The sequence below is a fragment of the Neopelma chrysocephalum genome, unplaced genomic scaffold, assembly GCF_003984885.1.
Source record: "Neopelma chrysocephalum unplaced genomic scaffold, ASM398488v2 Primary Assembly neopelma1_84, whole genome shotgun sequence".
Taxonomy (NCBI): domain Eukaryota; kingdom Metazoa; phylum Chordata; class Aves; order Passeriformes; family Pipridae; genus Neopelma; species Neopelma chrysocephalum.
Window position 1 is genome coordinate 11266507 of NW_020897746.1, and position 11123 is coordinate 11277629.

At 57.4% G+C, this 11123-nt stretch overlaps 1 protein-coding gene across 8 annotated transcripts in view; it reads right to left on the reverse strand.

The window, feature by feature from the left end:
* Positions 1-11123, reverse strand: part of BAIAP2 (BAI1 associated protein 2) — a 40884-nt gene that overhangs the window by 20757 nt on the left and 9004 nt on the right. For all 8 annotated transcript variants that reach the window (XM_027691608.1, XM_027691607.1, XM_027691610.1 and 5 more), the window contains exons 3-6: positions 9844-9930; positions 1098-1159; positions 733-804; positions 298-435 (exon numbers count right to left, since the gene is read on the reverse strand). In XM_027691608.1, the coding sequence (XP_027547409.1) occupies positions 298-435; positions 733-804; positions 1098-1159; positions 9844-9930 (359 nt within the window). The remainder of the gene's footprint in view (positions 1-297; positions 436-732; positions 805-1097; positions 1160-9843; positions 9931-11123) is intronic.

Consider the following 11123-nt stretch of genomic DNA (forward strand, 5'->3'; position numbering starts at 1 on the left):
CTTTGGGGTGTCATTCATAAAGCAGAAAAGGTGAGAAGCACCGGGAGCAGCGGGCTGGGCAGGGGCTTGCAGCCCCCACCCTGCACTGTGGCCACAGAACAGCCTGTTCCCCCGCTGGCTGCCACCCCCTCCCTATCCCACACCTCCCACACCCCACCAGAACCCCGAATTCTGCCGGGCCCTTCCTCTAAAGAGAGCAGCAGGTCCTTATCTAAGTGCTGCACCTCCACCGTGCAGCACCGAGCACCTGCTGCCAGCCCAGGGACAAAGCTTGTGTCCCCCCGCCCAGGGTCCCACCTGCAGCTCCTTGTCCGAGTACTTCTGGGGGTTCTTGCTGCCTTGGCTCTTCTTCCGAAGTTTCTTCAGCTCTGCCTGGCACTTGTCAAGTGAGTCCCCCTTGCTCCTCTGCTCCGTCTGGTATTTTTTCAGTGCAGCCTGGACGTGACAAGAGAAAGCTCAGCCTCAGTCACAGCTCTGCTGCCAAGGGGGGACAGAAATAAGCAGAGACTCCCCCTGGAAAAGTGGGATCCCCATGGTCCAGAGAGCAAACAGGGGCTGGAACAGCCTGACACTGGGGACAACACAGTGCACAGTGAAATGTGTGACACTGGGGCAAACAGGGGCAGGAGCTGTGGCAGGGGACAACATCCCTGAGCTGGCAGTGGGTGAGGGGGGGGATGTGGGGACACCCGAGCCGAGGGTTGTGCTGCCGGACGCGCGCCCGTAACTCACACTCAGGTACCGGGAGTCCAGCTCCACCTTCTGCTCCAGCTGCGTCAGGAGCTCGTTGTGGAAGGACTTGAGCTGCAGGGAGAAAGGAAACACGTGGTTCTTGGGGAGGGCTGGCAAAGTGTGGGGGCCTGGGGGGCACCAGGTGGGACCGGGGATGGCAGGGGAGCAGGGCTGCACAGACAGAGCACAGGCTGATGGCAGCGAGGGACAGGGACACTCAGAGGGGGCCCAGCAGGGCAGAAACAGATGCCCAAGCAGAGCAAACCCTTTGCAGCTCAACAAATCCATGCCAGAGGGGCTGGTGTCACTCGGACAAGGCACTTTTGCACCAGCAGAGCCCCCGGCACGTCGGGCTGGGCACTCACCATCTCCTCCAGCTGGTTCTGGATCTGCCTGTGGACTTCTGCCATCTGGAAGAGCACGTCCCCTGGAAAGACAAGATGAAGGGAGGGTGTTTGAGGCACCAAGCTCAGGGGGACACCCTGGGGTTGGGGCAGGCAGTGCTCTGCTAGCAAGGAGGGACCTGCACCCAGAGCCAGGGGTGCTGCTGGAATGACCCTGTGCCCATCTCTGGGGAGCTGCAGGGGGACAATGCTCATCTGAGACACTTGGGCAAAGAGGCAAACCTTGTGTAGCAGGAAGGGAAACAAGGACAAGCAGCAGTGGGAACCCAGCACCCGGGGCAGCCCTTCTCCCCCAGGCCAAGCACAGGGCACCCGCAGGGGGCAAACATGGCCCTGGCACTCAGTGCAGGTCACAGGACACAGGGCTAAGCCCTGGGCTGGTATTTGCCTCAAAACCACTGATTTGTTCAGCCTCAGGGGCTGAGCCAGGTGTGGGCAGCGAGGGCAGAGCCAGGGCTGCAGCTGCTGCCTGGGGCATCCCCACTGCAGCCAAGCAGTCCCAGCTCTGTCACTTCCTTTCATTTTTCTTTTCCAATGCAGGATTCCAGCCCCACACCCAGTGCTGTTCCTGGAGGAAGGGCAGTGTCCTGCCTCAGCAGAAGCCCCAGAGTGGCTGGAGCCAGACACACACACAGAGCATCTTTTAGGAGCAGAGCCAGTGCTACAGCTCAATTGAAAGCCTCGATCCTGTCTCTGGATCAGAGCGAGCCTTGGGGAGAGCCCAGCTCTGTCAGCTCTATTCAGGGCTGAGTTTGGAAGCTTTGCCTTCCAGCACAGTGGGTTGCAGCTTCCCACAAGGCTCCCAACCTCCATGGAGCTGTCTGAAAATGGAAAGCCATGAGCTATGTCTCTGAGCTGCTCCTGCCTCAGGACTTGGCCCCGGCAGGTCCCAAGCAGGGCTGGGGGATCCCTGGCACCCGCTGGAGCTCTCCAAAGGGGAGCAGCATCCCACATTCCATCCCAGAAGAGCAGAGCAGCACCTGTGATGACTCAAAGCACCAAAGATACAGCCCATAAATACACACATGGAGTTTTAAAAAAACAGAACCCAACCCCAGGGATGGGAAATGCAACGGGAAGGGGACACCAGCCCCAGAGCCCCGGGACAAACCTCAGGGAGGCTGGGATGAGCCAAACCAGCTCCTCACCGTGCAAGGGAACAACTGGGACCCTCACCCAGCACAGATGGTGCAACACCAGCCCAGTCCAGCCCAGTCCTTCCCCGTTCCTCCACATCCCTGGGCACACGGGCCCCGCTCCAGCCCAGTGTCAACACCCCCAGCCGACCAGGAACAACCTGCCCTGACGTTTCTTTGCTCTCCTGGCTGGAGCAATTCGTACTTTGCACCATACACTGCGTCTCAAACTGTTCTGCAAACATTAAAATCTGATCCCTTGGCAGGCACCGGCCCCTCCGCTGCGGGTCAGTGCAGCGACAGAACCGGCTGCTGCCAGGGCCACCGTCCCCCTGTGCCCCCCGAGAGAGCAGCAGTGCCCAGAGCATCCCCCAGGGCGAGGGGTGAGCAGATGGCAGGGCTGCAGCTCCGCTCCTCGGCCAGGAGGAAACCTCGTGCCAAGATTTCCACGGCCTCCGAGCCGGCTGTGACTTTTCCAGCCCGGTTCTCCAGGTGCCGAGCCAAGCGGAGCACTGGCACCCGGACACCACACATGTCTGCAGTGAGCAGCCTCACACACGGGCAGGGAGGGTTGGGCAAGGGGTCACCACCACGGGACCGCCAGGAAATCGCTCCCGCTCGGGGCTGCGACAGCTCAATGATGGGAAGTGCACGAATTCCCACTGCAAGGAGGCACTGACGTCACGCTGAGGTGGCTTTGTCAGGAGGGTATCAATGCTCATTATTCCCAAAGCTTGCACCACCCCCCCTCTCCCTCTTGCTTCCCCTTTGGCCAGAGTGGAAACCCTGAGAGCACCAGGGCTGGCTGAGGGCTCCGGCCACCAACGTTGAGCTCCCAAACCACCCGAGAGTGGGGCCCAGGGCGCTCAGAAATAACATCCACATCCCCAAACCCAGCTCTGGGCACCCCTGCACTGGGGGCAAGAGGGCTCTGCCCCGCTCCCCACGTTCCTCCCCCAGGGAATTGTCTGTTCCCAGCAGCCGGGGCGGCGCGTGGTGCTTCTCTCAGCACAGATACACATCTCTTGGGTTGACTTTCTCCTCCACCACCACCCCCTCAGCTCTTATCGGGGCGTTCCAGCCCCACATCAAAGTGAGCAGCGGCATGGAGCCTTTCCCAGCAGCTCTCCATCCCTGTGTGCCAGCCTGGGAGGGGACTCTGCCATCCCCCCTGTGCCCCCCACACTCAGCCCAGCACCCACAGCTCGAGGTGAGCCCTGTGAGCGGCACAGGAAGGAGGTTGGATCCTGCTGGACGCCCGCCCGGAGCCACACGAGCTTCCTCCGGAGCCTCTCCCCAGCCAGCTCCGAAGGAACCAGCTCCGGGCTTCCCGTGGCCTCTGCCATCGCTGGGAGCCCACACCGGGCGGCAGGATCTGAACTAAATCCCCTAAAAATAGCAGCGGCGTGGTGTGAATTCCCACACGGCACCTCCGACACCCCGATACCTCCACGCCGTGAGCTGCTTCACCGACGCAAAAACCTACAGGCTGTGTGAGACACTAACAGACATTTCACCCCAAAACCAACCCAGAACAGGGATGAAGTGAAACTGTGACTAAGAGATACCACAGGAGCTGGAAAGCCTCAGTGTTTCAAAACCTGGCTCAGAAGAGGATCTGTGGCACTGCGTCGGGGGTGATGGGGGGACCACCTTGGTGATGAGGAGACCACCCCACAGACCTCAGTGGCAGGGCTGGGACCACGGCACAGGGCACACGCCCTGGCACCAGCACAGCCACCCACGCCACGGGCGTTGTGCATCACCTGCCAGAGGTATTTGTAAGTTAAACAGCTGAACTCCCACTGTGCAGCAGGACAAGAGCTCAGGTCACAGCGTGAGTCGTGCCAAGCCCAAGCACCGTCGCCCTGCTGCCAAAACACACATCCTGCAGCTGAAGAACCTCCGGGTGAAGCATCTCACCTACACCCAGCCGGGAAAACGCCGAGGGCTTCACCCGCTCACACACCTCCCCACGGGCTCAGAGCATGGGGAAGGAGGAGCTGCTGTTCAGGGCTGACTCACAGTATCGCTCTGGGAGAAGAACTATAGGAGCTATTGTGGGCCCTTCCCTTCCACACCCAGCCCACAACAGGCAAACAGGTTGTTCCACATCCCTCCCATTGCTGTTGGCACGGCAGGAGCCAGCTGCCCCTCCAGAAGGTGAAGCAGTGGGATCCCAGCTCTCTGGGGTTTGCTTTGGACTTGTCAGAGACTAAAAGATTACGTTTTTTTCCTCCCCTCTCAAGCAAGATACAAGCCATTTTTAATAAAAATACCAACAATTCACTAATGAGGGAGCCAAACTGCTCTAAGACAGAACATGTTGATGCTTGTGCAGGGCTGGAGCAGCCCAGCCTATCCTGCAAGGGCGGTGGGAGATGGTGGCCAGGGGACCATCCTCGACCAGCTCTCCTGGTCTGGGCTCAGGCACATCCCATAAACACAGACCAGCAATAACTCTGCTCACACAGCACCTCGGTGCTGAAGATCTGACCCAGCCAGATTTAAGGCAGAAGCATTTAGGTGCAGCACTTGGGGACGTGGTTTAGTGGTGGCCTTGGCAGTGCTGGGTTAACGTTTGGGCTCTTCCGACCGAAACGATTCTTCTGAGAACTTCTGCAATCAAGAGAATCACTTCCCTCCTATCACTGTATCATGATCCAGGCTCACAGACCCAGCACACGGCACAGGGCAGCTCCCAAGGCCTGGGGAGCAGCACTTCCAGCCCAACACCTCATGGGGAGAGGCTCTGACTCCATCAGCACCAGCGTTCCCCAGCCACAGCCGGGGAAGGTCCGTGTGTGAGCGGGGAGGGGGAAGGAGACGAGTGTGGGGAAACAATCAGCTTCTCCACGCTGACTCACCCCTTTCCTCTTCAGAAGGGTTTCACTTCTCCCAGCCCCAGAGGACTGGGCGATGTGTTGATAACACATCAGGGGCTGCCAGCGCTACAACGCTCAGCGCTGCTCCAGCCCCTGCTCCAGCCCCGCCTGGCACAGCTCCAGGCCTTTGCTGTTTGTTTATTGAGAGACGAGGTGAAGGGAAAAGCAAAAGCTTCCCCAGGCATCCTGACTCCATCACACAGCCCCAGTAACTGGCTCCCTCAGGCTGAGCAGTTGCCATTGACACTGTTACCAGGCAGAGATTAGAGACTGGGGTGACCCGGGATGTTCTGTGCCCCCCACAGCCCCCTGGATGGGCACCAATCCTGTATCTGTAACAAGATGTACAGACCAGTGAGTCCCCGATGCCCAACTGCTCTGGCAGCTGCTATACTGGTGGTACTGGATTAATCAGCACATGAGAACAGCACCTCACACTCACCAGCCTGGCCCACACGATCCAACCCATCCCGCACACGGGCAGCCCCACAGGGAAGCAAACACCTCCAGGCCCTGGAGCTGGCCACACACCAACCCAAACCCCTCTGAACCCTGCTCAGCCCATCGCTGATGGACGGCAGAAACCAGCCCATGGACACACACGGGGCCCCTCATCCCCCCAGAAGGTCGGAGCATCCCTGCAGGAGCCCATCCCAGGCACGGGGCAGGTGGGCAGCCCTGGAAGGTGCCACTGTCACCACAGAAGGTGAAACCCAAACCTTACCCAGCTGCTACACGTTGGCAACTCCAGCCAGGCCACGTGGCCATCACAGATGCTCATTTACAACCCTCCACCACCATGTACCAAACACAGGGTGGTGGGAACAAGCTACTGCCTTGGTCCTCTGCTCCTCATTGGAGGGATGCAGGCAGTGGAAGAGCCCCGTTGTGAGGCAGCAGAAGGATTTGAGAGGTCTCTCTTGCCTTTCTGCACCTTTAGCAAGCCCATTCCTACAGCTTCCTTCCCTCCCCACACACCTTGGAGGCAGAGCCCTGGATTTCTGGAACAGTTTCTCAGGTCTTTTAACAGAATCACAGGTGGAAACGCAGGCCCAGAGCATCCTTTCTTCCACCAGCACAGAGCTGTCACCCCCAGTGGACACCAGGCACCACGGCCACTGGCAGCTCCAGCAGTCCCTGATCCCACACAGAGCACCCCTTTGACCTTTGACACCCCCAGGATCTATATCTGCATCTCTGCTGCTGCAGGAAGCACCTACCCAAAACAACCACAAATCCAATTAACAGATTAACGTTCTCAGCGGATCTGGCGCAGCACAAAGCCTCCAAGAGCTGGGCCAGACCCCAGAGCTGCTGGAGAGGCTGAACTCTGGGATGCCCCAGCCCTGGAAGTGTCCAAGGCCAGGCTGGATGAGGCTTAGAGAAACCCAGACTAGTGGAAGGTGTCCCTGCCCATGGCAGGGGGTGGAACTGGATGAGCTTCAAGGTCCCTTCCAGCCCAAGCCATAAAGGTGCCACCAGTCCTGATTTTACTGTGCAAGTGAAAAGCCCTTATTTACCAGGGGCTCATTTCAGCTCAGCAATGTTTGACTAATTATTGCATGTGCTGCCCTTTCACAGCCCTGTGTCACCCAGAGCAGCTTCACTCATTCAAGGGACCTTTGGGAAATTCAGTTGCTGAGCAAAATCCACCTCCAGCCCCGAAGGTGTTTCCTGCAGCTGCTGCTCAGCCCCAGCATCCCAGTGGAAATGTCTCCAGCTCCGCTCACCAGGAGAAGAAAACTCCCTTCCATGACTTTGTCATGGCCTAGTTTTCAAGAAGGTCAAAAGAAATGACAATTTGAGCTGCATCCAAGGGACCTCGGGAGCTGGAAAAGGGCCAAAGTCACCTGAGGACTCGTGCATGAGGCTGGAGCTCATCAGAAGGGGCTACAAACCACTCCAGGGTCCAGCCTGGAGCAAACCCCCACTGATCACACACACGTGCCCTTCACAGCAGCTCCACAGCTCCCCAAAAGCCCCCGCAGCAGCCACTGAGGGTGTGTGGAACAGCCCAAGGAGCCCCTTCCCAGGGGAACTGCGGGCATGGATCTAACCCCAAATGCCAAGGACTGGGCTCCAGGGAACTGCACAGAGCAAAGTGCCTCTTCTGCTGCTCAGGGACAACCGACAGCTACACCCTGGACCTGCTCAGAGCATCCCTCGAGTTAAACACACCCCAAACCCCAGCAGTGGGTTCAGACAGGAACGGCCCCACCAGACACTTGCACCCGATAACTCGGCCCCCAGAGCCGATTACAGCTCAAGGGCGCCATTATTGCCAGTTTTTCCATTCCCACACGGGATTATCCTGTCTACACACAGTTCCTAAAATCTGATGGAGAATTTAGAAACAATGCACAGTGCTAAGCAGCCCCACGGGGAGGTGGGACCCGAGACTGGAGCAGTGCTCTGGAGGGCTCTGTGTTTTCAGAGATGAACCTGCTGCGCTTGCTGCGGGGTTTGACACCTCCTGTCCCAAGAAGGACAACAGAAAAGCATCCAGGTTCAGAAAAGAAAGGGTTATGGAGGAAAAAAAAAAAAAAATCTCAGATTTTTTTCCATGGAGGCTGGAAACGTGAGCTGTGGTCCCAACAGGATCCTGCCTGACATCTTGAAGCAGTTTTCCCTATACCTCTTGGAGGAAAACCCCCACTCAGGGAGGGAGGTGGGGGGGGGCACGACATGAATGGAAGCAGCAATTAAGAGCTTTTGCTGCTCTGAAATGAGTTCCCCATCCCTGGAAGGGTCCAAGGCCAGGTCGGACGGGGCTTGGAGCAACCTGGGCTAGTGGAAGGTGTCCCTGCCCATGGCAGGGGGTGGCACTGGATGATCTTTAAGGTCCCTTCCAGCCCAAACGTCTGTGACCCTATGAAAGAACCCAGAGCCCAGCGCTCCTTTCCGGCACCGTCGGCATTCCCGGCCCAGGGAGCGATAAGGTAAAAGGTGTTCCCAGGAAGAGCCCTACCTTTGGCGAGCACAGCCCCGACCCACAACACTTCTCAGCCCCTGTTTACACATCTGCTGGGAGAGGGTTGTGTCCCAGCTTTTATCAGCTCCACTGAGCCGCAGCCAGAAATTTTTATCTCAACTTTCTCCCGCTCGGAGCAGCTGCCACAGTAAATACCAGCAGGATCAACAGAGCACGGGGCCGAGGGGCAGCCAGAGCTGCCAGGAGCCTCCCTCGGACGTGTTCACACCAAGAGGGGAAGGAGCAGTGATTTGGAAACATCTTAAACCCCAAAATACTCGAGCCACACACAAAATGCACGCCTGGAGATGGCGGGAGGGCACTGAGGACAACCAGGGCCACCAGAAGCCACCAAAGCCAGGTTTTAAGCGTGGGCAAACCTGGAGCTGCTCTGAGGGGCAGGCAGGGGTGTGGGGTACCCAAGCTCCCACCCAAACTTGCCCCCGAGGAGGACAGAGCTGGGGTGTGTGTCAGCCCCTCGCAGGGTCCGCTCGGCCCTCGCAGCCGCGGCGTCGCACACAAGGCTCTTTGTTTTATTTATTAAACAGAAGCAGATTGCTCCAGGCAGCTTTAATCCACGACTCGGTTTCCATAGACACTTAACTGCTTCCCCAGCACAATTCCGAGGCAGCAGCAGCAGAGCTGGAGCAGCGGGGCTGGAGGGGGGGCAGGGTCTGACACCGAGCACAGCCCAGGGGCCCTCCCCAGCTCCTCCAGAGTCCTTTAGAGTCGTTTCAGCTCAACCTCTCTGTTAATTGACTGCCCCGGAGAGATGCTTTAATGAGCAGTTTGCCATCGCCCCGCACAGTGTGAGCCAGAGCTGCGGGAGGGACCAGGAGGAGGAGGAGGAGGAGGAGGAGGGGGAGTTCACCTGGGACTGCACAGGCAATGAGACCAGAACCCATCTCAGCTCCATGAGAGCCTTAACAAGGCTGCAGCAGCCCAGGGGGAGCTGGGAGAGTCACCTTGAACCACGAGGGGAGCTGAGAGAGTCACCCTGAACCATGAAGGGAGCTGGGAGGGTCACCTCGAACCACAGCTGCAAGGAGGGAGAACTCGGGAGCCACGTCTGAGCAATGGGGGGAGCTGGAAAGCAGCTCCCAAAGGATTGATCGGAGAAATAAGTGTAGGAAGGGGGAAGGAGGCTCGGAGCATCACACTGGTGACGTCTGTACAGCTGCCATGGATCCAGCAAACACAAGTCTGTGGTGCTGGGGCACAGGGAACCTGCAGGCAGGGCAGGTCCTAGGCAGGTCCTGGGCAGATCTGCTGCTCTCAGGGTGCACACCCAGCCCTGTCACACCCAGCCCAAGTGCCAGGTGACCTCCACCAGATCCACCACTGCTCCAGCACAGCCACCCTGCCCCTTTTCCCCAGATTTCTCCCTCTCCCCACACCTTCCCCTCCAGAGGCCCAAAAGGGGCAGCACTGCCCCAGCTGCTGGGCCAAAACCTGCTGCTCCTCTCCTTTGCAAAGCAAGACAAAACCACCGTGAGGCTGCTCTCCAAAGACACCACGAGCTGACGGGGCCACAAAACCCTGACACTCAGAACATCAGGTTTCTTTCCCAAACTACATTAACAGCAAATATAGAGACACTTCTACTATTCAGACCAGCTCCACACTGAGCTTGTTCTCCCCAGCAACACCAAAATCTGGTTTCATCCCTGTGCTCAGAGTCTGAAACTCCATTTAGCAGCAAATTGGTGACTTACCCAATTCTTTTGATCCTTGGCTTTCACTGGCCAACTCTCCCATCTTCACCAGAGCATCAAAGTACCCTTTTGCTGCGTATGTCATACCTAAAAAGCATCAAAAAATGCAAGTTATAGTCTCCTTAATGGTTATTAGAACTGCTGGGGCACTGAGGAGATGCTAGACACTAAAATAGATATTACTTCAAAGGGCTTAAACGCCACAGGGAGGGACTAAACAACAAACAGAAGAAAAGTGAGCAAGGAAGGTTGGAGCAGTGAGATTATAGGGTAATTCAGGAGAGAAAAGGTACGTGCAGGACCTCAGTGGTTTTCATTCCAGTGTAACCATCAGGTTGCTAATTCTGCTCTGAGAAATCACTGCGGAATAATTGAATATCACAGACTTTCATTATGGTTCAGCCTTGTTTGTTGACATTCCAGCTACACACTTGACTTTAATCAGATAAGCAGGGGGTTTCCTCTAATCACAGAACATGTTGTACAGCCCCAGCTCAGCACCTTCCAACGCTGGGCTGCAGCCTCTGCACTGGCTCCAGGTTTGGGCCCTTCCTTCAGCTGCTCCCCCAGCTCAGGGATCAAGGAAAGGACGACCCAAGACAAGTTAAAAATTACAGGAAGATCTTTGGCTTCAAAGCGCTTTCACAGCAGGGATGTGGGAAAAATACAAACCCAGTGACCAGGCTGGTTTTCCCCAAATGCCAGGGTTAGTGTGTGTGTGTGTGTGGCTTCAGCTGGGATAGAACAGCACGGGATAAACGGATCCACCTCCCAGGTAATTAAAAGCTGAGTTATCAGGACAACATTTCAGAAGAATAAATAAAAAACACAGTCCCAAGGGCAACCTCTTCTCCCTGTCAGACCTTACCTCTCCTCCCTTCCCCGCTGCCAGGAGGGAACCAGCAGGGAAAAGCACCCCCAAATTGTGAAGCCCTGCCCCGTTAGCATCCCTAGGGATAGCTGGGAAATGCTGCTGCTCGTGAGGGTGCTGTATCCCAGCCCTGGGGGTCAGAGTCCACAGCCCCTGTGCAGTGGACCGGGATGGACGGGCTCTTCCCACGCCATGGCTGGTTGATCCATTAAAACCCAGTTCAAACCAGTGCTGAGCACTGGCAGGAGGCAGAGCAGGGGCAGTGCTGGTACCTGAGAACAGGGGGAGGGCTGAACCTTAAAGGATCCCCATGGAAACACCCAGGAGCCTCATCTGACTTGCAGGAAAGAAAATGTGCTTCAGGCAGGGAGCAGGGGCAGGGATCCTTCCCAAAGGTGGGATCAGGGGC